We start from the raw sequence: 26,550 nt of genomic DNA, 5'->3' as shown, positions 1-26,550 counted from the left end.
AGTCGTCCTCCATGCGAGATACACTTCTCTAGTGCAGCACAGCGACAGTAATACACCTATTGATACATTTCTACCGAACCGATTTCCTTGCTCCCCGCTCATCCTCGACACACCCACCCATCAGTGCAAGCTCTGCATCTGCACCAGCACGTCCTTTACAGTGGTTATCGGAATCGTGATCCGCTCCGCCTCCACGTCACCCTCCATGAACATCTCTGGATCTGGGTGAGACAAGAACGTCTCCAAGAAGTCGCCGTCGAGGAATCCCAACGACTGCTTCTCCGCGTCCGAGTGTCCATGCTCGTTCGCCGGCGAGCGCCATCTATGTATGCCCGGATTGTTAGTATCGTAGTAGAAGTCAAGGGCTAAGAGGACAGAAGGGAGACGCACTTGGTGTGGTCGACTTCGCCGGGGCCGAGTAGTGTCTTCGCCATGTTGCGCTGCAGGGCGGTCATGTGGAGCGCCTCAGCGTCGCCCACCTCCATGATTGCGCCGATGCGGCCGGACGCGGTGAAGAAGACGTGGCTAGGCCGCACGGTTTGGTCGCCCGTCGCGTCCACCGAAGTGAGCCGGCCTGCGCGCAGGACGATCAGTCGGAGCCAGAGTGAAAAGGACGTGAGGATGCATACCGGGAATGATCTTGTTCACTACGTCGTCGATGAAGTAGATGCCGTTCCTCTCAAGGATCTTCCGCTGGCCATGTGACTGGAGGACAAACGAAAAGAGGTTGCAGTCGCTCTGGAGGGACAAGGTGAATGAGCCACGATGTCACATCTTTTACGAGACATACTCACATTGCTTCCAATGACGCCGTCCTCGCTGGTTGCGATCGACATTGGCCACAGCGGACTGTAGTCCCGTGCAACGCACTCGATCTTCTCGCGCTCTTCGTTCCATTGGACCACTGAAACCGAGCTGATTGCATCGCAGACCAGCAGGTAGGTGCCATCGAACGCGATTTGTGTCACAGCGTAGTTGTGATTCCACTCTGCGACCTTCGTGACGCTGTGTGTCATCGTCTCGCCAGCAGCGCTCTCTTCGATCCTGAAGATGGTCACCTGAAGTATAGTGAGTATGTATAGTGAGTATGAATTGTCACGTTCAACAAATGGTTCACGTACAGAGGTCCCGACCCGGCTGCGAACAATGCGTCGGAAATGGGTTCAATGGTATAGACTGCGCCATAGACCTCATGGGAGGCAAGCACCTCCAGAGAGCGCGGACTGTGGCTTGACACTCCCAGGACAACGATGCGCCCGTGCGAAGGCTCCGTCTCCTCTGGCCGGAAAACAACAGTGCCCACACAGAATGCAGTTCTGGGGACTGGGCCTGGCACCGACAGGATGCATACTGAGAAGGCCACTTCATCTGGCTTGCATGCAAAACTGTCGAGCTCTATAGAAGTACGCAGATATGCGTGAAACAATGCGGGAAAGACAGGTGTTTACGAAGCACTCACGCTGGAAGGAGTGAGCGTCGATGAGTTTGAAGGAGCTCGTGACCTCTGGTATGTCCCCTACGCGCTCGATGGCAGTTTTGGTGCAAGCCACGCCGAACACTGTTGCTCTGCGTGGAATATGATCCTCCGGGGACAGTCCGATCCCAGTGGAATCTGGTGATAGGAGCGATGAGACGGCGGGGTCCAAATCCATAAATATCAAGCTTACCGTACTGATCTGCATTTTGCTCATCCCACGAAGGTTACCGACAAGCAACGATGACGATGTGGCAATAGCTAAGCAGGAGGGAATGCAGTGGTATTCAGTGTCGTTCCCTTGACCAGGTTCTGCACAGAATGGCGTGAGACGACGGACATGTCATAAATGTCAAGACGACTCACCTTGATGGCAACAGGTGAAGGTCGCAACCGGTGACCATTCCAATGCAAAACGCTTGCGCGAGCTCCGCTCGCGAAAACTACCAACTGGTCCTCGACCGCGCAAACGGAGAGGCTCGCAGGTGCATTTCCTAATGAACTCGTCTTCGGCTCTGCGAGCTTCGTTCCACGTATTTCGTATGTCGCAACTGTACCGTCGGCCAGACCAGCAAGAAGGTGTGGTCGGAAGTCAGGACCAGAGGAGCTTGTGCCAGTGCCGAAGTTGTGGAGGAGTACGGAACACGGTAGGCTGGAGAGCGAGACACTATGCGTGGTCGCGAGGGATGCAGCCGGGTTGAGTACTTCGATGCAGTTCGAGCCCCAGAACGAGACGGCTACTGAGGTTGTGAAGTTCTTGGAGGGGTCGAATGGGTTGCAGGAAATGGCACAAATCTCGTTCAGGAAGTCACGTTGCCTGATGGACTAACTCAGAGATCAGATGAAAGAGTAAGGCGTCCATAGCACATACGTGTAGATCTTGAGTGAGTCGTCTTGGTCGAGGTTAAGGAGCACCAGACGACAGCCACTGAGCCCCACTACGTATTGGCTGGGACTCATAGCGCCTGCAATGACTTGTCTACCGACGAAGTCGCCGCCTGCATCACGCGGAGTCCAGCTTCCATAGTGGTCAAACGTGGCCAGAGTAGGATCGCATTCCACGAGCTGAACTCCTTTGGGGGTGATCTGGACAACCAAGGGAGAATCCACATACGCAGATTTGCCACTAGTGGTTGTTTTTCTCCGGGGAATATTTCCAAGCGCGTAAGTGGGGGCATCAGTGACGAATCCGAGAGATGCCGGATCAAGGTGAGTGATGCTGTCCTTCCCGGAGAACGCAAAGATCAGGGTTCCTTGAAGGACCGACACCGCAAGGTGTGTATGCGTACTAAGTAACAAAATCAGCATATGTGCACACTGTATTCCTTTTCGTCCGACTCACAAGTCCAAAAATGTCGGCCGTACGGGCCAGACATCTGTGATTCCCTGAAGCCCATCTATTCGTGCATGTTCCCGGAAATCCGCCTCTGTACGAATGACTCTTAAGGAACCTGTGTTACGATCGCCGGAACATGTTACAACTTGAGGCTGTAGAGGAACGGAACGTGAGCGGATTTCGGAAACAAGTCTGCATTTGACCTACCTGCCCACTCCCGTCTATGTCCTCCAAGAGAGCGTCACAAATTGGTGCAATGTTGCTGTGCGTCTGAAGAACTTCGATGAATGTCCCCTTCATACCTACAACACGTCCTTTGAATCTTGTATCCGAATCGTCATCCACCGCCCTTCCCTTCCCTTTCTCGGATGGGGCCAATGCAGACGGTGGAAGAGTTGAGATACCCGCAGGTATAGGAAGTGTGGGGGAATTGCTATTGGCGATGGGAGATGGGTGTATGCGGACGATTTGTGAATCCCCGAAATGAGAGCCAACATAGAGAACTTGAGAGGAAAGGTACGTCATGCAAGTAGCGGGTGAAGTCTGAAGTCCGTGTCAATAGAATCCAGTGGTTGTCGTGACAGTACACACCTCGCCGAGAGGGAGTAGCGTGATGTACATGCGCTTGTCGTCGAAGGCCAGCATGGACAGACGACCGTATGCGTCACCCAGAATGAACCGCCGAGAATTCCGGGCGGGATCGCACCAACTACACAGTCGAATGACCTTCAGCTCTTACGCACTCACAGATCCATAACTGGTAGACTTACGCAGTTACTGCAGCCCACGGCCATCTCACGCTCGCGCGTGGAGGCAGTGTCCGACTTGCTCTCTCCCTTTCTTTCGCATTAGCTTGAGCAATCTCCTCCTTCTTCCCACTTGAGCGACGCTTGTTGACCCTGCTTTGTTTCCCTTTGCGCGTCTCTTGTTCGCTGTCTGACGCGTGTTCGTAGAACGAGAGCCTCGTCCCTCCGAGCACCAACACTCCTCCGCGATGGATCGCACTCGCTTCGTCGTCTTCGTCGTCTTCGTTACCGGTCGAGTAACCGGCGACAGGTATGAGCATGGGAGGCGGGTCTATAGACGGAAAGCGCTTCCTCGGGAGAAGTGTATGCGAAAGAAGGGTGGATGGGTCTGGGGAGAGTTCGTATTCCGCTAGGTCGAGATCACGGCTAATTAGCTGGATCTCCTGGCGGTGATTGAGATGGAGGAGAGCAAGAGTGTATTGATTATGGCTTTCGGTATGGAGGAAGGTGAAGGCGAGAAGGTTATACAAGTCTGAATGGCTGAACGGGAGACCAATTAGAAGAGGAGGCCGTCAAAAGCCTACGGATTGTACTCACGAAACGTCGAATGCGGCCCCCAACTTTCCCTTCTCAAGCACCACCACCTTCAATTTGCCTGTGTAGCAACTCGCGACCGCGATGCTGCCGGTGGGGTCGACTTGAAAATCAACAACGAACTCGGACTGTCGCAGCGCGCGATCGTAGAGGGATAGAGAGCCTATCGGGACCACTGACGGAGCCCCAGCATCGACAACGTACGACATGAGAATGAGATTAGGATCAGGATGGTCGGTCATAACCAGCAGGTCAGACCTGCCAGTGTCCTGCAAAGTGGCGACTAATGTGAATTGCAGGTAGAGTAAGCATCTTCGCAGCCACGCACCTCAGACGGGACAGCCTGCAGACCGACAATCCTTCCCCACATATCCGTGACACACTCCTTCTTGAGGCCATCTGGTCGGAGAGAGTATACTTCAAGTTTGTCCGTCTTTGCGAGGACGAGATGTTGAAGAGAAGCGTCTTCGGTGAGCGAACATTTCACCGAACGCGCGACCGACGACGGGGGATGGAAGGTTCCTACGACGCGCATGTTGACCGGTATGAGCAACGTCCCCGGCGTCGGCGGCGACAAAGAGCAGGCGGGAGGAAGATATCGGAGTCGCGTGTGGAGGAGGAAGTTGCTTATACACACGAAGACGTCACTTCCAAGCTAAGATACCGATCGGCTTTCCGGGCCGTACTGGGTCCCACATACTCGCCCGGGGCAGCCACACGATGCAACCATGGCAAAAGACAGTTTGAGTGAGTATATATCATGTCGCTCCACTACTAAGACTAAGTACCAGTATACCACTAGTACTGGTTGCTGTAAGCCAACTGGCAACAGATCAAGGTACATATCACAGCAAAATTTCAAGACGCGTATACTGAAAGGAGAATCCTATAGTACACTAGTACTTGGCAACTTACACACCGCCGAATCTGCATATCGTGAGGCGTTGCTTTAGACATCTGCCCGCGGCCCGTGCATGACTTCTGAATGAGCATGCTCAATCCAAACTTCCTCTCCACCCCAAGAGTTTTTCTTCGCATGCCACGCCGGTGGATGACACTGCTTGAAGTTCGGTGGGGGCACGGGTGCGGAGGCGGCGCTGTGCCAGCTCAACACGCCGAATTCTTCCTGAGGACTGAGTGCAGGTGTGGCGAGTGGACTCCGCGGCACGATTCGCCGAGGTAGGTCGAACGTCATGGGCGAACCACAACGTTCTATATCCGAGGTGTGCTCGTAGGTCGTATGCGACGCAATCGATCGTGGGACCTTGTGTTGCTCCTTCTTCATGTGAAGAGTGATTCGAGACATCATTGCTACAGTCATCCTAAGACGCATGTGTTCAGTCATCGGGCTGGAGCAAGCACTGAAGGACGCACAGGTATTCGGTTCTTCGATATTCCGAAACACTACTTAGATCAAGTCGTCCTATGATAGCATGATAACTCACTGAGCGATGACCATCTTGATTCCATCCGGAGCGGTAAGGATCATTATTGTGAGCACCAGAGTGACGCAGAATATCACGCTTCATGTCGCGTGAAAAACCGATGAGACTACGTCAAGTATCATTCGACTCACCCGTAGTACATGAGACCCTCCTGAAGGAACAGGCGAGTGGTGCGCATAATTGTTGGATACTTGAGACCGCTGTACGTCTTCCACAATGTCAGGGCGAAAACCGTTGTATCGAACACCAGCGGCAACCAAGCGGATGCCGCGGCTGCGACACCTTTCCTGGGAAGGGAGCTAAGAGGAACGTTTGACGAAATGGGGCAGCAACACCCACACATTAGGATCGAATATCATGCTGCACCCTTGGGAATCTGAGATTAGTGAAGGGGGCCTGTGAAGCAAAGTTTTGGTCAAATTTGCTTACCGTGAATACCAGGACTGTGCGGAACGGCTGACTTCTCGTCAAGCAGTGAACAAATACAGAGCGTTGAACCACTTACCTATTCCATGAGTCAACAACCAAGCGTTGGTAGCAAGCTCGACAACGAACACTAGGGCTACAGCTGCGGTAGCCCCCGGTTGCAGGCGGTAGAGACCGTGAATCCGGAAGAGCATCATTAGAGCCGAGGTATTAATGCCGATGACAGTCATGCTGCCTTCGTAGCGTACAAAATGCGAGCACCTGCAAATATCCTCAGTATCGCAGATAATGCAGCACTGAGTCAACAAACGTCTACAAGGATATCAGCAAATAGTCCGTCACGAGAAGAGGGTGACTCACTTCCGGTGTCCACGCGCTGGAGAGGTACGCTGAGCATCGTGAGCCAGTCGCAACCTTGAAGCTAAGGAAAGCCCTCTTACCGTACAAGTTGCCGAGAAACGCGATGGGAGTGAGGTATCGGTTCTGCCACGGTGGTGAAATGAATGTGAATAAAGATGCAGCGTCCTTACTCACCAGGAAGAATAGATAAATCGTCGCTGTGGGAAACTGCAGTGAGACGATAGCTCCCTGGGGCTGATATCGGCAGTGAAATTGCATACGACTGCGCAGGTTCTTCGTTCGCTCCCAGATGTATTTGATCTGTCATAGCATCAGCCCATTGAACGTATGACATGTGGTAGCTGCCACAGCGAACCTCGTCATCGAGCGTAATTAGATGGTCCCAGACGAGAACTGTGTAGCTCGCGAGGCCTACATACTGACAATGATGATGTGAGTATACAATTCTTCGCGACGAGGAGAGGTACAGCTCACGATAGTGATCATACTACACCGTGCGGCACATTGTATTCAGCATGAGCGTCCGCGCTTAGAAACCTAGAATCAGGAATATCTCACAGCTCGCTTTGTTGATTCCACGGCGATTCCATGGCTTCTCGGGGCCTGTAGAACTGAGAAGCGGTATTAGAGGAAGAGAGCGGCAGGCGAGGGGAGTAAATGACATGGACGCACCGCTGCTCCATTCTTATGACGAGCTCACGGGCTGCGCTCCAGCTCTGCCGTACACCTGTAGTGTAGACAGCGCCCCCGCGTCCACACTAGAAGCGATGACTCTCTCCTCATCAAACGCATGTCACTGCCCCACAGCGCTTGGCGAGCGCCTGGGCTGGAGAGTTCAGTGAGATCCCTCAGCGCGGAGAGTGCGTGGATATTTGGGTCTTGCGACTGGCCACATGAACGATCGAAACTGTGGGATGAGAACTTCAGTGTCGTATCAGGAATTTTTAGAAGACTTGGCAAGCCTCAAGGGTGTCAGTCGGTCGGCGCCGAGCGGGAAGACGTGTTCAAGGGAAACGCCGGCCTCACCCTTAATCTTGTTGCTGAGAGTCGCCAGGGTGCGTCTCGATCGGAACCTCATAAACGCATCTGCCTTGAGCTGTCGTTCGGCCCCATGGCGAGTCACAGTGCCGGCAATTGAACCTGCTGCTCTTTTCGACTCACCATGAGCTCGTCGAGGTTTTCCATACTCGAATCCGGCGGCGGCGGCGACCTGTAATATGCTCACAGCAATGTCTCTGTTGAACGACGCCAGACCCATCTCCCGATCTCTCGGCTCTATTTCACGCCACGACATGGCAGAGTGTGTGAGAGAACACATGCCGAGAGCGTCAAGTCAGCCGCCACGGCCGTATATCGCGGGGCGTGCGCAACCAATCCGCCTGTCCATTTCTGAGCCGAAGTAAAAGAAATCTGCACAGTAAGCCCACATGACGGCGCGCTGTGAATGTGGGCAAACCTTCTCCGCAATACTTCACCTTCGTATGTTTGCTCGTCATTGATCATTGTGAAGAGATGGTTATCCCGATCGATGGCAAGCCGGGATTGCGTAAAATCTAGCAAAGTGAGACAGGCGCCTGGGAAAGTAGATGATTATACGGGGCCTGGTGCGGCAACATTTACAGCAACAGGTACTTAACAAACCTGCTCCATTGCCATCTTCCGGGATCAGAGAATGTGTGCAGTGACCAGAAACGTCGGCACCAATCGCCGTTGCCTTGCCTGGTGCACCGTGCACACTCATGTGGCTTTCTGAAGTCCGTGTCGACGTTCGTGAGTATGCGAACACACAGCATCTATGATGCCAACCCTTCTTGATCATCTAGACCACACGGTGGTGGGTGGTCGTTGCGTAAACTCCGTGCATCCAAACTTACATTGACAACACTTACCATCGAACAATATACGCGTCATGCAGCCTGGATCAACCCTAGCACCCCTGCAAACGTTACATCCGGCGGTCATGATGCTGGGGGTTCAAACGAAAGAGTTCCATCCATGTTCTCTATCGGGTCTCCGCTTGTGCCCGTGATCTCGCTCCCAGGCTGATTTGCAACAAAACGGTCGAGTGCGGTTTGTGTACGGTCTTGAGGCGCTTTCGCTTTCGCCCTGCTCTTTCCTGGACGTGTCGTGGGGGGAGGCTTGAGTTCGGCGAGAACAGGAATAAGTTCTATAAACGAGCGCAGTCTCTCCGTCATCCCGCATTGGCTCGAATTTCCCGAACCCACCTTCGAGAAACGCTAGCTCTTCTGCGCGCTGCACCGAGGATACTAGAATGCTATCGCGTTCAAAATGGGTTCGAGGGCAAGAAGCACATACAACGCACCCAGATCCTTCACTTGCACAGTAGTCCTTCGGTCCCTTTCCGCTACCCTCTGCGACGCCTCAGTCAATTTCTGAACAAACTCCTCCGTCGCTCGTGAGATCAAGAAGGCCGCTTCTCGCTGCACCATTACAAGCTCCTGGTTCGCACATGCGCAAATGGGATGGACCGAGGGACGCAATCAGTTGCAGTCCCCCTTCGCAGAAGAGACCTCACGGTACCTTATCCGCCTTCAGAATCTTCTGCACTCTTGTGTACGGAAAGATAGACTTTCCGGGCTCTCGTGTCAGTGTATCTGGGGCTTTGGAACGTTTCGTTTTTGATTCAGTGGGGAGTTCATCGACCGTCTCGCTGAGCACGGCTTGATCTTGGGAAACGGCGGCCATTGTTTCATCTTGAGTTATGTCCAATTGTGATGCAGACACCTCTGACATTGCTTTACGTGCGGAGGGGTAGGAAGAGAGCAAGATGCGAGAGTGAGGATCTTGCAAATGCAGGCCCAACTTACGCGCGCGCGTTGAACGCGACCAGCCACAGACGGTGACGCGTACAGTCACAACCCTGGTCACATTCGCCTAGCAAGTAATTATGTACCACGAAATGATGACCGCATCCTTCACCCTGCTACAGTCTGCTACTGTTTGTTCAACGACCGAGCCCATATACATTGAAGTGCTTCTACAATGCAACAGACTTGTTGAATCCCTCAAAGCCGCACTTCTTCCCCGACATCGACGGTTGAGTACTGCTCCATCACTGACAGCAACCTGATCCACCTGCCACCGTCCCACTTCTCCACGCTCTTCCACTCCTCACTCTCCTCGCCGAGGCAGTCTCGGAACCAGCTGAACACCCCGGCTATTACGAAGTCGGCATACGACGCCCCGCCCTTGTCGCCCATGACTAGCAGCTTCTCCTCTCCGTCCGCTTCGTACCATTTGGCCATCTTGCTGAAGCCCTCCTCTGTCTTCCTCCAGCACTCCGCGCGGAATTCACTACCTTTGGGCGCGATATCTTCAATCTTCTTGTTGAAGCGCTTTTCGCGAGTCGCGCGGAAGTATGGCTGACTGGCCGCCCTCAGCTTCTCGAAAGCGGCAGGGATGATGACGAATCGGAATGGGGGAGGAGGTGCGAATGTTCCGTGGAGGGCCTTCTCGAACGCGACGGTCAGGACGTCCGTGCCAGGAGGGATCAGGCGGGGTGTGTCTGGGTACGTCTTGTCCAAGTATCGCGCGATTGCCATCGAGTCGGAGACGGTGGTTTTGGTGTTGGGGTCATAGATGGCTGGGAGGGTGTAGATCGGCGTGCCATCCTCCGCCTTGTCCCCCGCCGACGCCCCGATCTTCCTGCACAGGGCCTGGATGTCGGGATACTCGACCCAGACTGTTTTGTATGGAAGACCCTTGAAGTTCAATGACAGCCTGCGTTGTACGTCGTCGCTCAGGCCCAGGGGCAGATACCATTGCCATTCGTGTTTTGCTCACCGGATTTTCCAGGTGTGCGGGGAGAATACCTTGGACTTGCTGAGGCAGGGGATGTCGTAGAATATGATGGGTTTGGACATCATGAATGTCACGGTGCGATTGGCTCGAGTGCCAATATGCACGCATATGCGTTTGCCGCATGCACATGAAGATGACTCATGCGCATATCTGCTTAGAAAGACTGTAGGGCGTCAGCCCACGAGTCCCAAGTCCGAATTCCGCAATCTTATCTGGAAAGTTTCACCTCTTGAACTGTGAGCGTCGATTCCAGCATCGAGGATGAAGCCATGATCAGGTTCCATAAATGGAGCAGACCACGAGATGACTGGCCACGCGGGAGATGTCCATGTGCCATCACAGCTTCGCTGGGATCCGTTCCCGCAAGCCTCAGTGCAGCCACCACAACAAGCTGTCTAATTCATGCTTCCCGTGGGAGACGCATTCAATCCGGTACGTCCCGGGTTGTATCTCTGCTCTCTTCATCTGATGTTAACCCTCCAGTACAGACACCGCAGCCCACGGCAAGCGCGCGAGAGTTGCACCGCGCACGAGGATGTGCTCGGCTTCTTACCCCGCAGTGATGGCCCAACACCGTGATCGCGTGGCCCTGGCCCCGCGTTGTCTGCGGGGAAATGCACTCGACCACCGCGTGCTCATGTGGCACGCGGACGTTTCATTGCTGCATCGGCGGACATCCGATTCGCGCCGCCGCTTCACACAGCAACAGTACTTTCGAGTGGCAACGCACCGGGCTTCGAAGCATGCACACCTGAAGGTCACGGTGAGATGCCGATGCGGGTCCAACACCGACGTTGTGTAGGTATAAGACCAACTGTGTACCGTGGTGTCTCGCCGTCGGTCGCCTCTCGCCTTCCTTCGAGTCCCGGCTCCCAACGCACGGACTACCGCATCGCCGTCGCTCCCTCCTTAAGCACGAACTCACCCCGCCTTTCACGATGCACTTCGTCAGTACCCTCCTCCTCGGCGCTCTGGTCACGCTCCGTGTGGCGGCCGCCCCGGCCGCTACAGTAGTGTCACCACGGGAGGCCAATGTCGTATCAACCACGCAGATGTCGAGCTACGCGCCCTTCACGCAGTTTGCGCTCGCCGCATATTGCGACGGCACTGCGACTTGGTCGTGCGGTGGTACGTCGATGTCTCCTGTCCACCCATTCGGCGGCACCCAATATGCCTCTTCATGGACTCACCTTGCCCATAGACGCATGCGACTCCGTGTCCAGCTTCCGGCCCTCGCTCGCCGGTGGCGACGGGAACGCGGTCCAGAAATGTGAGCACTCTTCTCTGCCCACTTTCACATGGCTCGCGCTGACCCCATGACCGTGCTTCTCAGACTACGTCGGGTACTGGCCTGACCAAAACGCGGTGGTCATCGCGTACGAAGGCACTGATCCACCCAGTTGTGCGTGACTTCTCCTTGGTTCCATTTCCCATCGTTGACGTTTACACGTGGGACCGCTTCGCAGCCTCTCGGATTTGACGGACGTCGACCTCTTCCTGGCGCCGCTCGACGCGACCCTCTTCCCTGGGATCCCTTCCTCCGCCGAGGTGCACGAGGGCTTCGCGAACGAGCACGCAATCGAAGCGTCTGCTATCCTTGCTGAAACCAAGAGTCTCCTCAGCAGCAAGGGTGCCACCACGGTCATCACGGTGCGCATGCTTTCCCTCTGCGTGCCATGTTTTGCCTGGAAGAACAGATGCTGAATGAATGGGATGACGTTCAACAGGTTGGGCACTCGCTCGGAGGAGCACTGGCCGAGCTGTCGGCGCTCTTCATGACACTCAACCTGCCGTCGAGTGTTCATGTCAAGTCCGTCACCTTTGGTACCCCACGCGTCGGCAACCCCGACTACGCTGCTTACTTTGACTCCAAGGCTCGTCCCTCGCAATTCTCTCGGATTACTCACGGCTCATCTCTGCTGTGTCTGCCGTTCACTCCTAACAGGTGTCCGATTTCGTCCGCATCAACCACGACCACGACCCGATCCCGATCGTCCCCGGACGTTCTCTCGGGTTCCGGCACGTCCACGGGGAGATCCACATCCTGGACTCAAACGGAAAAGCGTACGCGTGCAGCCCTGACGACGATGCCACGGACTCGCAATGCACGATCTCAACGGTACCCAACATCTTCGATAGCAACATCCTCGACCATCTTGGCCCTTACGAAGGGACTTACTTGGGCACCATCTTTTGTTAAGGCCTAGTCGGCCTTCATATGTATACTAGCAGGGAATACCCGTCACGATGTTACGCAGGTTCACTAAGGAATGTAACACTATCTGTTGCCACATTGAAGTGCCCCCGGTTCGACGGTAGGAATGTTGCCCAGTGGTTTTACATTCGCCAAGGTCGCCCAAGGTTCAAAGTACATGATTGGTGCCCTCGTCGACCGCCTCATATGGTTCGAATGCCGCCGCAAACTTCCCCCACCTCCCACCTTTGATCGCCATAATCCCCATCCACAGGTCACTCTCCTCACCCAAGACGATCCTGAATGTCTTCAACCACGACGCGAGCACGATATCAACGTACGCCACCTTGTCGCCCATGAAGAGCACCTTGTCCTTGTCCTCCCCCGCCTCCAGCCACCCCGCGATCGTCTCGAACGCCTTGGCCATCGCCGCGAGATGCCCCGCGCGCTTCTCGCTCCCCGCCGGCGCCATCGCGTCCAGCGGGAGCCCGAAGACCTCCGCGCGGCGGCGGGCGAAGTACTCCGCGCTCCTCGGGTTCAGCTGCGCGCCGATCGGGGGCAGGATGAGCATGAGCATGTCAGGCGCGGTGAGCGCGCGGAACGCGGTCTCGAACGCGGCGTGCAGCGCGTCGGCCTCGGCGGGGATCAGGCGCGGGGTGTCCGGGTACGTCGCGTCGAGGTAGCGGGCGATCTCGATGGACTCGGAGACCGCGCGTTCGGTGTTGGGGTCGTAGATCGTCGGCAGGGTGTACTCGGCCATGGGGGGCGCGCCGGTCTTGGGGGCGCCGAGCTTCTTGCAGAGTGGGGCGATGTCCGGGTATCCGACCCAGACGGTGGTATAGGGGATGCGCTTGTAGTTTAGGCAATAGCTATGGCCATCGATAGCCTTGAGCACGATCGATGTCGAAGGTCGCAGGGAAATCAAGCTCACCGCGTCTTCCAGGTGTTTGGTGACCACGCTTTAGCTGCATTTCCCGGGATGTCGTAGAAGATGAGGGGCTGCGACATTAATGTGATGTTGGGGTTTCAATATGCCTCGGGACGCAGAGTTAAATGCACTTCCAGAAAGCGCCTGGCTTACGGTCCGAGCCCAGCTTCTGAATTCTTTGGCTTTCATGGTACTCGCCATGAGTCATCCCAATCGATGGCATGAGTAAGAGCATGTCCACGCGACTGTGCTTGAGCCAGCCTCGGGGACCAATTGGCACGTACACGGAAGTTGTTGTCGAGGAACTTGCACAATGCAACCCGAACATTGAGATGACATCACGTGACTCTCATCTCGTTTTGCTGTCTTTGCTGCCTTACTTGCTGCCACTGAGACCGAGGCTTGTTCTTATGCATCCCATGACATCTCCTCTGTGTATCTGTACGCGATGCGACAATGTGTCAAGTTGCTTTCAAAGCTGCAAATCCTCTCCCTGGTCAACAAATGAGTACTGCTCCATCTTTGCCAGCAATTTCGCCCATCTCCCCCCGTTCCACTGCTTTATCCTGCCCCATTCCTCCGATCCCTCGCCGAAGCACTCGCGGCACCACACGCACCAACCCGCGACGATGAAGTCCGCAAACGACACCCCGCGCTCGTCGCCCATGACCAGCAACCTGCTCGACCCGTCCGCCTCGTACCACACCTCGATCTGCCTGAAACCCTGCTCGATTTGCTTCCAGTACTCCTCGCGCTGCGCGCTGCCCTCCGGCGCGAGCTCCTCCAGCGTCGCCTTGTAGTCCTCCTCGCGCGTGCTCCGGAAGAACGGCTGGCTGGCCGCCCGCAGCACGCGATGCGCCGCGGGGACGATGAGCCGTCCAAAGCCGTCCGCGAACGCCGCATACACCGCGGACTGGAACGCTTTCACGAGGACCTCGGTCTCGCGCGGGATGACCGCCGGGGTGTCTGGGTACGTCCTGTCCAGGTATCGCGCGATGGCGGCCGATTCGGGGACGATGCGCCTCGTGTTGGGGTCGTAGATGATGGGGAGCGTGCCGATCGGGATTCCACTGCGACCGACCCAAGTCGCGTCTGGGCCGAGCTTGTCGCACAACCGCGCGATGTCGGGGTACTCAACCCATACGGTCTTATAGGGGAGTCCCTTGACGTTCAAGGTGTAACTAGGCGGAAAGTGAGAAACGACGCGTCACCAGCAGGGATCCGCAGCACTGACCGTGTTTTCCAGGTGTTGGGAGACCAAGCGACATTCTTCGAGTTGCTTGGGATGTCGTAGAACACGATGGGCTCGAGCATGCTGAGACGTGGGCTCTTGGGAAACGCATCAAGCTGCGCTTATATCGTGCTGGCTCTTATACTTGAACGAGGTTCCCACTCCACGAGGATCCGAGTCAGCGCCAGCAGGCCGCCACAACAGATTACACCAGTCATCCGCTCAGAACTTCTAGCTTTCTCAGATGGCCTGCATAATATAGCTGCATATCCACATGGTGCCGATGGAATATTTTCGACCAGAATGTTCTGTGGATCGCGGCAAGCGTATCCATTATAGCATCCAGCACTAGTCAGGTCGCATTGGAAGATTGCCGCCGATCAAAGAGGATTTGTAGTTTAAATTCGTGAGGGCCCGGTAAACATCGGAAAGCATACGACAACATTGACCGATTCGGAGCGCGGAATGATACACCGTCCATCCCTTGCATGATATGCTCGTCCTACAAGGGCACTTAGTAGATGTACGGGAAGATGCGGTACGGCACAAGCTGGGTGTACTTGTGCCAGTCCTTTCCATATCTGCGGGACGATGATGAGACTACAATCGAGAGCAAATCCAAGGGAACTCACTTTTTCTCGCATGCCTCATCGTCACGCATCTGGCGGTGAATCAGAAGAACCAAAAAATAGGCCACGTAAAAGTACGTGATGGGTGTGCTGAAACCGGTAGGGAGAGACCAAGAGAACGCCATGATCAAGTCACCCCTGATGCAGAGTCAGCAAAACAAGAACGAATTGCAGTATAGTCGTGCATACATGTAATTGGGGTGACGGCAGAGTCCCCACCAGCCAGAAGTGAGGAGCTTGCGGCCGCTTTCGGTTGTCATGAACTTCAGGTCTGCACATCTACATTAGCAACACATCCTCCTCAGGTCACAAATAAGACGTACTCTTGGGGTTGCGGCCGTTCCTGAAATCGTTTTTCTCGCCATTCGCGCCACGGAAGATGTAGTAGCCAAGCAGGTTGGCAGTGAAAATGAGCCCAGTGTAGATGGGACCCAGTTCAACTTGGTTGAAGACGAGGTAGCGAGCTTGCAGAGAATAGACGAAGGGAACCCAGGCGAGGTCACCCACCGAGAGCATGAAACCGAAACCATCGGTTGTGATGTCCATGGTGGTGAGAATCGCTGGCTGAATGAACGAGTTAAGAAGTGTCCGATGGATCGCGTGCGAGTCCGCTCTCACCTCGTTGTACAGGCAGTCGGCCACATACCACCCCTGGAAGGCGAGCACCAGCCACATCGAGTCCGTGACGTCAGCGAGAGTACCGCCGCGACGAACGGCCTGCTCGCACGCCATGGCAATGTCGATGATGAACCAGAGGATTAGACCAGGGCGAACTTCGTTAAACGACTTGATGTCAAAAGAGCCAATGGACGGGTTGAGCTCGCGACCGATGAACCACTGTATGTAAGGCTCAGCATGACATCTACCTGGGATGATCGAAGAACACGTACGTCGTAAAGGAAGTTGCCGGAATTCCCTGCGAGCGCGAGGAGGGCACCCGGGCGGTAAGAAGACGCGTATACGTAGAACGCCTGGAGGATGGACATGGTGAGGGCGGCGGTCTGGAGGCCGATCCAGTGGTCGTAGATGAATGTCAGGGGCGCAGGGCCGTCGCGGTAGATCACACCTGCGGTGAGACCAAGGGCCAAGAGCATTGTGGCAAAGCCTTGCATGGAAGTGAATACGCGCATGTGAGGGACGAGGGAGGGCGACGTACCGTTGATCTTGTACTGTTTCGTCTGCCCATTGCGCATTTGGACGCCACTAACCCAGTCTCCGGGGAGGATGGCCCACGCCGCGACGGTGAACGCATACCATGCAAAGTACGCCACGAAGGCCTCCTTGTCAAAAAGGCCCTTCCACCATTCCAAGCTTGAAAGGGAGTTGATGACGGCTTCTGTGTCGATGGGCGGGTGGCAACCACCAGCTTGCTCAGAGCAGCCGAAGTAGAGGGCGTAGGTCGTGACGGGGACACCGAAGCTGACCGCGAACGCGCCAATAGGGCCGAAGAACTCGTACTTGGTCGTGCGTGGGTTGAGTTCTGCGGCCGTATTGGAAGATGAGGACATGATGGTCGTTGGAGGACGAGAACGTGAGAGCGCGTCTTATGCATGCCGCACGCGCGCGCGACGCGTTCACTGCGCCAAAGTGGCACGACAGCGCTTTACGCGGAGCCATTTCCGAGCCCGACTGTCACACCGTTATCCTGCTGCACTCCAAGACGTCTATAGGCACTGTGTATATTTTTCGTCTCTCGGGGCTCGGCGCGAGACCTCGGGAGCATCCCCGCTCTGACGGGCCGACACATGTGTGACAAAATGTCACATACGCATGACCGAGACACGACCGGTTGCACGGCGACGCAGCCCAAACGTGACCCCTCCGCGTCCGACTCGTCGTTGCCCACGACCTGCCTTCCTCCTCCCACAAACCCAGCATGAGTGATGGGGTTCTTCTCTGCCAGGCGGGCTGAAGACCTCCACTCCAGCGCACAGGATGACGGCTCCGTCGTCCGAGTTATCCGGTCCAGATTTGTGCGTTCGATCTTTGCATGCGTTTCGCCATTCGCGGCTCGTCCCGTTCCTCATTCCCGCATTGGCAGTACGGCGGCAAAGCCAAAGGCAAGGAGCGTGAGGGAGAGGGTTCCTCCGGATCCCACGCATACACCTCCTCCCTCTCCGACCCCTCCACTTCTTTCACCGCCAAGGCAGCCGACAAGCGTTCTATCACCGGTTCCATCCGCGCTCTACGTACGAGCACATCCACCAGGAATTGGCCTCCTGACACCTCTACCATCTCTACCCGGAGGAGTGGCAATGTCGGTGACATGGCCAGCTCTCGCACATCTACAGACATCATCACGTAAGTCGTCATCCCTCGCTTCTTGCGTCACCAGCCCCAATTTCCCCTTCATGCAGGGTCACACTTGCCCAGAGACTCAACGAACTTGCGACGGCCAACTCCGAAGGTCTCCTCAGCGATGACGAGTATCGGTTGCTCAGGCAGAGTCTTTTCGAGCGGTTTGCGAGCGGTTCTGCTGTCCCCACGGAAACATCTCTGGTAGCGATGTCGAAACCCCTTTCCACTGCCGAGTCCCGTAGTGAGTCCGTTGCTTCTACTCTTTTGCGCCTTTCGCCAACCAAGTTTAGCATCCAACGCCGGGCGTCGTTTGTCCTCACACTTCCACGTTCAACCCAACTCCGTACGAACACCCTCCATCTCCTCGAAGAAGTCCATATCTTCCACCGTCACCGGGCTCTTGCGACGGGCGACTAGCAAACGCGTCGTCTCTAACCCCGCGGATATGAATGGCAGCGACTCAATGAGCGTCTATTCAATGGCCTCCTCTCCTCCAGAGCGCGTTACCCTTCCCCGAAAGCTCGCCAAGCAAAACAGTGACACTTCGTTACGCACCGATGCATCTTCCGCAAGGATGTCTCAATCCTTCAATCGTAGAACGATCATTGGCAACCATACCTTCGCCGCGACCGATCCTGGGCCTCTTCCTACAGTATCATCACCATCGAGCGCATCAAGATCCAGGACTCGCTCAGGCAGTCGCACAGCGCCCCCTTCCTCATTCCACGGCTCTTCCAAAGGCATAGAGTCAACATATACCCACATTAACATGAGCGAGATACCAGACGACGATACCGTGGAGTCCGTGCAGGACATCAAACATCAAATAGAGCTTGTCGAGGCCGAGGGGCTTCGACTCTTGGACGCTTTCAATGGGCTGGAGCTCTCGACGTTGACGAGGCGAGGACGAAAGCCCCCGGTCATTCCGCCATTGCCTTCACACGGTTCTCTCAACGATGGGAGCTGGCCAACTGGTACCCTTCGCCCTGGGAAGGACGTCGACACCCTTTCATACAAATCCAGCGGCTCTGGGCGAACGGCGAAGTCACTCAAACGTTCACCGTCCTTCGGCGCAAAACCTCGGACATCGGCTCCCGGGTCGAGTACCACGCTAGTGTCCCCGTCCCACTCCATCATGCGCAAACCGTCCCAGTCATCCGTTTCTTCTCGCGGCCGCAACGGCTTCCCCGCTCTGACTGGCCACCTCGCCACCGCCAGTACGTCGACCGTCAACTTGACACGTAGTACGAACCACCTTCCTTTGGAGACCGTCGAGGAGACCGACACCAAATCCGCCCGGACTGCTGTGAGTCGGAATGGAAGCGCAAAGACGCCGCGGACCCCAATATCCCCCACGTCGCGATCGGAAGTGGGGTCGACAAGCTCCGGTAACAGGCGAGGCCCGGCGCATGTTGACGAGGAGGAGCTGATGATGATGGAGGCCGAGCTCGCGGACATCCGCCGCCGGCGCGCTGCGGTGACCGCGCGGTACGAGTCGCGCATTGAGTACCTGCGCGCGCGGCTGAAGGGGGCGGAGCTGCGGGAGAAGATTCTGCGGAAGTAACTACGGTACTGCGTACATAACACCCCCACCCCCACCCCATCCCCATCCCATGAACACAACACACTCGATACTCTCTGCGCGCTGGAGCCCGCGTTGAAGTGGCTGCTGCCCTGTCCTGTCCTTTACGAGCTACCTCACGTCGATTGCACTATACCTGGACTAATGGGTTGTACTCTATCGCTATCCTACCCCCTTACGCGTAATGGCCGGACGCTCCTCGTGAGGCGATATCTTTTCGTGTATCTTCCTCAATGATGCCATTGCGTTCACTTCCAACCAGGCTCTGTGGCCATAATTCCTTGTCGTCTTGGACTGCGACGCGGATCAGAGACTACTCGTGGGTGAGGCGGCAGGGTGCAAACTGGGACGGTGCCGCTGCGGACGACGAGGAGGCTACCTAGCGCGCGCACAACTTCGAGCAATGTCGACGCGTCCCAAGACTTCATCTTCGAGGACTAACCAGAGTCCTGGTTCAGCGCAGCCTACAATGCATGGATTCTTTGTGATTCTACAAACCTAACGATGAGTCGCAACATTAAGGCTTGCCTCGCATCTAAAAGGCATGACGTAGTTGGAAGTCGCCGCTTAAATGATTTGGACGCTCTGGGGAGCCTTTCCCTTCTTGCCACAACCCAGCTCTCTCAGGTCCGCTGCTCTCTCCCAACCACCACCATATCCCCCGATACCACGCAGCATCGCAGGCTGTCTTGTTGTACCCATGCCCAGCAGCATACTCCACGAAGATGACGGCACCGGGCCCATAACGCCAGGCTCGCGCGTTCCGTTGCATCGAAGCACAAGCCACAGCTCGCAATGGTCAATCCCCGACACGCCCACGCACCATCTTCAAGGCACGTCCTACTTCACCGAGCGCTCTACATCTCCGACGCAGCAACGACGGGCGGTCCCTGCCAGTCGCGGACGGACACCATCAAGTAGCTCCGCCGTCCGCAGGCCAAGGGGGCCGTCCAGGAGCACCAGCGTCACATCTACCGGACGAGGCTTTCGAGATCGCGATCCGCTAGACGAAGAGAACGAGGAGGATATATCCGAAGAAGCTGGGGAGAACGGCGATTCGTCGGGCAACGACACCCCGCGCGCAGGTGAAGACGAAGACGGAGAGTATGAGGACGAAGAGGAAGACCCCATTACGCTCAAGGACCGTCAATCGCTTATCAACGTCGAGCACCCATTCGGACTGCGTATCTGGAAGCCCGCGCTCTACAAGAAGCAACGGTCCGTGACCAAGTACGCAGACCAGGAGCTGCACTCGGTCCCCAGTGCGCAGGCGGAGCGCCATCTACTCCCCGGGAACATCTTCTGGTTCCTTGCCTTTGGATGGTGGCTCGCTGTGGTATGTTTCGTCGTCTCCGCATTTCTCTACATCACGCCCAAAGGTGGAAGTGTCTATTCCACGCTGGTCTTCGGCCTGGGATGGTACATCGCTTGGCCTTTCGGGAAGTACGTAGAAGGAGACCTTGGGGCTATGGACGAAGACGAAGAGCACGCCGTACCTCCTCACTCTGCACGTTCGGAGGCCTCCCCCCGTCGCAGCGAGTCCCAAGCCAGTGGTTCAACTATACCCGCCTCATCATCCGCGTACGACACCGTCACCCCGTTGACTTCAGCCCTCCGAGAACCCAGCTCCGAGTCGTGGGTCGGCAGGCCCGATGCTACGACTTCATTGCTGAGTGCTCCGAACGGTTCAACGCGTCCGTCCTCTCGTCCTCTCCCTGCAAAATCGTACGGCGCCACTCCATTGCAATCTACCTTCGCCATCGGGGCCGCGAGCACAGCTAGCAGGGCAGAAAATTGGCTGGGGAAGGCGGTCTTCTGGCTTGCGATAACCTCCCTCATCGCCCCCCTCATGCTTCTTGTCTCGGTCATCTGTTGGTTCTTTATCTTCACCATCCCAATGGCGCGGCTGAACTGGGCCCTTATCAAACACCTCTTCAAGCACCCCACATGTCTCCGGTTCTGTGCCGCACCATATGTGCCCGTGGTCGATGACCGCCAGGAAGCGTCTGAAACTTCAGATGGGTCCGCCGAGACGGAAGCAACCCCCGTCACGCTCAAGCACGCCAGACTGTCCGCAGGCCAAGCAGCCCCGTCCGGCTCTCCGACCTCTACCGTGCTTCTGTGCACGTACCGTGCGTGGGGCTGGAAATACTACAAGTACACCGTCGGCGGCGTCAACATAATCTTCATCAACCTCCTCCCGTTCGTCATTTTCGCGATCATTGACGGTATCGTGCTCCTCCCCATGGTCGAGCGGCGGGAGCACACCGGCCAACATATTCCCGCCTTCCTCGCATTTATCACCTCGCGCGCACTCATATTTGTAATGAGTCTGGCTAGTGTCATCCCGCTCTCCTACTTCATCGGCATGGCCGTCGCCTCGATCTCTGCGCAGTCGTCGATCGGCATGGGCGCGGTGATCAACGCCACGTTCGGCTCGCTCATCGAAATCCTGTTGTACGGAATTGCGCTCACGCAAAGGAAGGGCCACCTGGTCGAAGGATCGATCGTCGGCAGTCTGCTTGCGGGCGTCCTCCTCATGCCGGGCCTGAGTATGGTCAGTGGTGCGGTCAGGCGCAAGGAGATGAGGTTCAATGCGAAGAGTGCGGGCGTCACCAGCATGTTGCTCATCATGGCGTTCATCGGCACCATCGCTCCCACTCTGTTCTATCAGACCTACGGAACTGTGAGTGTATGATATTTTACTAGTGCACATATACTCACCTCTCGTCAGTTCGAGCTGGTCTGTGAAGGGTGCCCTGATGATATGGTCTCGGTCCTCGCGAAGCCATGGAAATGCGACCAATGCTATTATGAATACCCGGACCCGGTCGAGGACCCATTCTATCAGTCCACGGTGAAGAGTCTCATGTACTTCTGCGCCGTCGTCCTCGTCTTGGTAGCGTCTGTTCACCACTTCTCTCGTGTCGCATTCTGATCTATTTCTTTGTAGTCGTACCTCATCGGTCTTTGGTTCTCACTACGGACTCACGCAAGCCAGATCTGGCAGAACCCTCAACCGCTCCTCCACCAAACCGAACCTAACCTTGCTCAAAGCAACAGGCTTTCGATGTATCATAAACTCCTGCAAAACACCCAGTTGCGCCACAAACCCAGCTTTCTCACCACGCCGGCAGTTGAAGATCTCCCTTCGCTCCCAGGCGACGGCCCTACCTCGTCGCAGCACCTGCAACCGGCCGCCCCCATCCTCCAAATCCCACCCGCGCGCGACCCGAACGCACGCCGGATCTCGTACGCTCAGCCGCCGGTCAATGTCCCGCTCGAGAATCCGATCCTGGAGACGGTCGATCACACAATCAAGCACACGGGCATCCAGCCACCACGGAGTCTGACCACGGACGAGTTTACGCGTGCCGTCGCCGTCGCGACGGTGAGCGCACTCCGGCACCAACAACAGCACGGGCCGCCCCCGGCGTCGCCCGCTCGCCTCCGCCACCCAGAGGCGGACGCCGGTGGGCATGGCGGACACGACGCGCCGTCGTGGAGCCGGACGATGAGTGCGAGCGTCCTGCTTGGGTGTACGGCACTGTATGCCATCATTGCCGGTAAGCTGACGCCTTGTTCGGGGGTGAATGTGAGGCTTACACGACACCATATCAGAAATCCTGGTGGACGTTGTCGATGTGGTGTTGGAAGGCTCGGGCATCGACGAAAAGTTCCTCGGCGTGACGCTCTTTGCTCTGGTACCGAACACCACGGAGTTTATGAATGCCATCTCGTTCGCTCTGAACGGAAACATCGCACTGAGGTGAGTAACTAGGCTGTACACGAGGAGCTTGTGCATGGGCTCACATCCATCTTCCAGCATGGAGATTGGCTCCGCCTACGCTCTGCAGGTCTGTCTGCTGCAGATTCCAGTTCTCGTCGCGTTCTCCGCCTGGTACGCCCCCGAGAAGATGGGCAATGTGGCCGAAACTTTCACGTGCGTGCTATCTCCTCATTTGCGCTGTCTGGTGCTGACGGCAGCGCAGATTGATATTCCCCCGCTGGGACATCATCGCGATCATCCTCTCTGTCTTCCTGATGACGTACACCTACATCGAAGCCAAAAGCAACTATCACCGCGGCTCCATCCTCATCCTCAGCTACCTCGTGCTCGCCTCTGGCTTCTACTACGCCCCTGCACGGACAGAGGCTGGCGGGGAGATGTTTCCCGTCGTGGGCAACCTCGCGCAGGCGTTCAGAGGCTCTCTGTCCTCGTTCTCTCCATCCGCTTGAGTAGGGCGAGTGCTCTCACATCACCTGCGACAGTGCCGTCGTCTTCTACGTACTACTTACGCCCATTTTGAATGGCGTTTACGTGCTACCCCACTTCCTCGTCTCGTCACGGATCGCATATAACCACATACACACATTTCACGGGTTTGGATAAGGACGCTGCCAAGATTATCGACCATGTACATCGCAGCTCAATCTCACGACATTGCACGAGAACCCCGCACCGCATCAGCCATTGAAGTCGCGGCCCACGAGGCATGCACATAAACGTGCGTCAAGTTATTATTATTGTGTTCGCTCTGCCCGCGAGCTACAGCAACACTGATCTGGACGAAAATGCGTGTAGGTGTACTACAGCCACGATGGTGACAATTGTGGTATTACCCAGAGCACGAAAGGTTACAGCCCATTGGGGATACCAACTGTATTCTCCCCGTTGGAAGCCTAACCTAAGCTCGACTTTTTTAGAAACCCTGGTGGCACGTAGTATCAACTCCGTACTTCGCGATTTCTAGATCAAGACCTCGACTGTTGCCGGAACTCCGGTTGAACGGCGCAAGAGCGGATCCAGCCCGAGACGAGCACACTCATACCCATGCACTCGAAGACCGAAACATTACTACGACGCGCGCATGGCGTGTTGGCTGACTGGGCTGGAGGCTCGTCTTCACCGTTTGCACAAGGGACCAACAAGAGATGGCTGGGCAGCTTACAGAGTGGTCGACGAGCCGCGTGGGACCAATGCATTAAAAGCCACCCTCTACACGCCCGTCCGGCCAACGCCCCGACACCTTCCTCCGCGCGCAAGTACGCGAGTGCGTCGATCGGCGCGTGGGGCCGAACACCTGGAAGACGCGGTGCGCATCCACTCCGTGGTGGGGTCACGACGCGCGCGCATGCTGAGCGCTGGGCCCCGCGTCCTGCAGGCACACGCTCAACATCAAAGGCATCCCGTACAGGACCGTCTGGGTCGAGTACCCCGACATCGCCGCGCTCTGCAAGGAGATCGGCGCGCCCGCCGCGGAGACGCTCGCCGACGGCACGCCGATGTTCACGCTCCCCGCGCGATCTACGACCCGAACACGAACAGTACGCCGGTGGCGGACTCCGCCGCGATAACGGGCTACCTCGAGCGGACGTACCCCGGCGCGGGCCCGACGCTCATCCCGGCGCGGCTCGTGAGACACTGTTGGACGTCGTCGAGGCCAGTAGAGATGATCACGGGCAGGCGGCGACTTCACCATCCGACAAGTACGCGATCATGCAAAGTCAGATCCTCGCAGGTGAAGCTGCACTGCGTTCACGTTAGCCAACGTATTCCGGTCCAGCCAGTAGAGATACGGACCATCGGAACGCGGTCATAGGGTGCTGAACTTCGGGGTCCCATCAAATTCAAACGGAGTCCGGTACGACGTACTCGGTGCCCGCGTCAACCGCCTCGAACGCCTCGAACGCCGCCGCGAACCGCGCCCACCGCCCGCCCCGCACCGACGCGACCGCCCGCCACACCTCGCTGTCCTCGCCCAAGACGAGCCGGAGCGCCTTCAACCACGCCGCGACGGTGACGTCGGCGAACGACACCGCGTCCCCCGCGAAGAACGGCCGCTCCTCTCCCTCTCCTTCTCCCTCTCCCCTCCCCTCGCCCTCCCCGGCCGCGAGCCAGCCCGCGACGGTCTCGAACGTTTTCACGAGCGCCGCGACGTGCCCCGCGCGCTTCGCGCTGCCCTTGGGGGCGAGCGCCTCGAGCGGCACGCCGAAGTGCGCCTCGCGCGAGCGCGTGAAGTACGCCGCGCTGCGCGGGCGCAGGCCGTCGCGGATCGGGGGGACCATGAGCGCGAGCACGTCCGGGGCGAGCGCGCCGACGAGCGCGGCATCGAACGCGGCGAGCAGCGGCGCGCTCGCGGGGGGCGACACGAGGCGCGGGGTGGACGGGTAGGCCGCGTCGAGGTAGCGGGCGATCGCGGCGGAGTCGGCGACGACGCGCGCGGTGTTCGGGTCGAAGATGGCGGGGAGGGTGTGGTCGGCCATGGGGAGCGCGAAGGTTTTGGGGGCACGGATGTGGAGGCAGAGCGTGGGGATGTCGGGGAACTCGACCCAGACGGTGGTGTAGGGGAGGCGTTTGTAGTTCAGGCAGTAGCTGGGGAGATGGTGCCAGAGGGTGAGAAGGTCAGGCGCGGGTTGTGGACGGTGGTGCGCCGAGTAGACGGACGTACCGCGTCTTCCATGTGTTCGGCGACCAGGCGTTGCCCGCCATGTTGCTAGGAATGTCGTAGAACACTATGGGCTTCATCGGGGTGCAGCTGAGCGGCGAACCGTTGGGTTGGCATGGGATGGTGTGCAACCTCTTTATATCTGAGGGCATGAAAGCGTTTCCCCTGCCACATGTTTGACGGATTCTACTGGGGCACATGAATAAGAGACGAGGCTGACCACGCTGTGGGTGGAGAGCGTTCCGGGGTCGGAGCCACATTGAGAGTGCTGACAGAAATCTTACGGCGTGCGAGTTGACCAGGGCATATGGTAGACATAATTGGCCAATTCCATATCGTTGCTGGTCAAGATTCATCATGCGTGTCAACGCTGAAAGACAATACAGAACGTGGGATCCCTGGTGAGAATAAAATCGAGGCATCAGCGCATGTGAAGCATTCATACGAATTCGCCGCTGACCTGTTAGCTACGTTTCGGGCGCACTGGGTGGCAATATTGGGAACGGGCACTCGAGTCCGAGTGATTCATAACGCAGCGATTTGTCACGTCAGGTAGTCGCTCTGCCGTCGATGACACAGCGCAGATGTAATTGTAATTACGGGCAAGTACACCCTGTCTTCCGGAGCGAGCCTAATGGACTAGTAGATACGAGAGACACGCGAGCCATGTGTCCAGGGGCGCCAGAGTCTATAACCGGCGAAACAACAGGAGAGCGGACCGGTAGGGCACCGGCCACCGAAAAAGACGGAAAGCAAGGGAAGGACGGAGGAGCTACGACGACAGCGCGACGGTAGACAAGAGAGGGGGGGTATTATACTACAGAGAATCATATGGGCACAGCCATGAAAGGGGGGGACGTCAAAGCCATGCGCCGCATGTCGTCGTAAGCGAATGGTGGATGGGGGTGGGGAGCGCGAGAAGGCAAGTGGACGAAGACGCAGTACGATAAGGATACACAACGAGAGGGGTCGTACCCCAAATGGAAGCAAGGCGCATAGGTGTATGCGCAAAAGCAAAGGGAGGAGTCCTGTGAGC

At 56.8% G+C, this 26,550-nt stretch overlaps 10 protein-coding genes across 10 annotated transcripts; 3 read left to right on the top strand and 7 right to left on the bottom strand.

Annotated features, from left to right (window-relative positions):
- Positions 1-120: 120 nt before the first annotated feature.
- Positions 121-4,685, bottom strand: BXZ73DRAFT_91252 (CPSF A subunit region-domain-containing protein; the record flags this gene model as incomplete). Its single annotated transcript, XM_048025912.1, has 16 exons — positions 121-322; positions 391-574; positions 630-738; positions 795-1,058; positions 1,118-1,395; positions 1,460-1,558; positions 1,594-1,612; positions 1,668-1,786; positions 1,837-2,291; positions 2,346-2,762; positions 2,817-2,962; positions 3,018-3,353; positions 3,402-3,519; positions 3,581-4,096; positions 4,154-4,419; positions 4,479-4,685. The coding sequence occupies 16 exons, from the start codon at positions 4,683-4,685 to the stop codon at positions 121-123; spliced, it is 3,735 nt and encodes a 1,244-aa protein (XP_047875732.1).
- A 732-nt stretch (positions 4,686-5,417) lies between these two features.
- BXZ73DRAFT_1879 (uncharacterized protein) lies at positions 5,418-6,799 on the bottom strand (the record flags this gene model as incomplete). Its single annotated transcript, XM_048017571.1, has 11 exons — positions 5,418-5,499; positions 5,596-5,673; positions 5,727-5,894; positions 5,935-5,962; positions 6,025-6,051; positions 6,101-6,293; positions 6,382-6,410; positions 6,462-6,504; positions 6,556-6,578; positions 6,645-6,681; positions 6,737-6,799. Coding segments are annotated over 11 exons (771 nt in total), but the record flags the coding sequence as incomplete, so codon positions are not given.
- Positions 6,800-8,339: 1,540 nt separating this feature from the next.
- Positions 8,340-9,087, bottom strand: BXZ73DRAFT_50393 (histone-fold-containing protein; the record flags this gene model as incomplete). Its single annotated transcript, XM_048020426.1, has 4 exons — positions 8,340-8,548; positions 8,607-8,648; positions 8,705-8,840; positions 8,923-9,087. The coding sequence occupies 4 exons, from the start codon at positions 9,085-9,087 to the stop codon at positions 8,340-8,342; spliced, it is 552 nt and encodes a 183-aa protein (XP_047875730.1).
- A 320-nt stretch (positions 9,088-9,407) lies between these two features.
- Positions 9,408-10,265, bottom strand: BXZ73DRAFT_91251 (uncharacterized protein; the record flags this gene model as incomplete). The annotated part of the gene is made up of 2 exons (XM_048025911.1): positions 9,408-10,122; positions 10,186-10,265. The coding sequence occupies 2 exons, from the start codon at positions 10,263-10,265 to the stop codon at positions 9,408-9,410; spliced, it is 795 nt and encodes a 264-aa protein (XP_047875729.1).
- An 876-nt stretch (positions 10,266-11,141) lies between these two features.
- On the top strand, positions 11,142-12,403 carry BXZ73DRAFT_91250 (alpha/beta-hydrolase; the record flags this gene model as incomplete). Its single annotated transcript, XM_048025910.1, has 6 exons — positions 11,142-11,331; positions 11,405-11,473; positions 11,537-11,609; positions 11,670-11,853; positions 11,931-12,038; positions 12,149-12,403. The coding sequence occupies 6 exons, from the start codon at positions 11,142-11,144 to the stop codon at positions 12,401-12,403; spliced, it is 879 nt and encodes a 292-aa protein (XP_047875728.1).
- A 1,394-nt stretch (positions 12,404-13,797) lies between these two features.
- On the bottom strand, positions 13,798-14,639 carry BXZ73DRAFT_79228 (uncharacterized protein; the record flags this gene model as incomplete). The annotated part of the gene is made up of 2 exons (XM_048023042.1): positions 13,798-14,506; positions 14,560-14,639. The coding sequence occupies 2 exons, from the start codon at positions 14,637-14,639 to the stop codon at positions 13,798-13,800; spliced, it is 789 nt and encodes a 262-aa protein (XP_047875727.1).
- Positions 14,640-15,070: 431 nt separating this feature from the next.
- Positions 15,071-16,693, bottom strand: BXZ73DRAFT_50408 (ERG4/ERG24 ergosterol biosynthesis protein; the record flags this gene model as incomplete). Its single annotated transcript, XM_048020430.1, has 7 exons — positions 15,071-15,137; positions 15,189-15,323; positions 15,375-15,456; positions 15,509-15,749; positions 15,804-16,022; positions 16,076-16,290; positions 16,342-16,693. The coding sequence occupies 7 exons, from the start codon at positions 16,691-16,693 to the stop codon at positions 15,071-15,073; spliced, it is 1,311 nt and encodes a 436-aa protein (XP_047875726.1).
- Positions 16,694-17,068: 375 nt separating this feature from the next.
- BXZ73DRAFT_50426 (uncharacterized protein) lies at positions 17,069-19,047 on the top strand (the record flags this gene model as incomplete). The annotated part of the gene is made up of 4 exons (XM_048020434.1): positions 17,069-17,158; positions 17,227-17,486; positions 17,543-17,728; positions 17,769-19,047. 4 exons carry the CDS (start codon positions 17,069-17,071, stop codon positions 19,045-19,047), a joined length of 1,815 nt encoding a protein of 604 aa, XP_047875725.1.
- Positions 19,048-19,765: 718 nt separating this feature from the next.
- Positions 19,766-23,304, top strand: BXZ73DRAFT_50347 (uncharacterized protein; the record flags this gene model as incomplete). The annotated part of the gene is made up of 6 exons (XM_048020417.1): positions 19,766-21,751; positions 21,800-21,964; positions 22,019-22,631; positions 22,687-22,834; positions 22,892-23,008; positions 23,058-23,304. The coding sequence occupies 6 exons, from the start codon at positions 19,766-19,768 to the stop codon at positions 23,302-23,304; spliced, it is 3,276 nt and encodes a 1,091-aa protein (XP_047875724.1).
- Positions 23,305-24,696: 1,392 nt separating this feature from the next.
- Positions 24,697-25,594, bottom strand: BXZ73DRAFT_103514 (uncharacterized protein; the record flags this gene model as incomplete). The annotated part of the gene is made up of 2 exons (XM_048015607.1): positions 24,697-25,441; positions 25,518-25,594. 2 exons carry the CDS (start codon positions 25,592-25,594, stop codon positions 24,697-24,699), a joined length of 822 nt encoding a protein of 273 aa, XP_047875723.1.
- Between the last annotated feature and the right edge of the window lie 956 nt (positions 25,595-26,550).

The sequence above is a fragment of the Epithele typhae genome, assembly GCF_022376455.1.
Source record: "Epithele typhae strain CBS 203.58 chromosome Unknown BXZ73scaffold_41, whole genome shotgun sequence".
Taxonomy (NCBI): domain Eukaryota; kingdom Fungi; phylum Basidiomycota; class Agaricomycetes; order Polyporales; family Epitheliaceae; genus Epithele; species Epithele typhae.
This window is presented reverse-complemented; position numbering and strand designations above follow the sequence as displayed.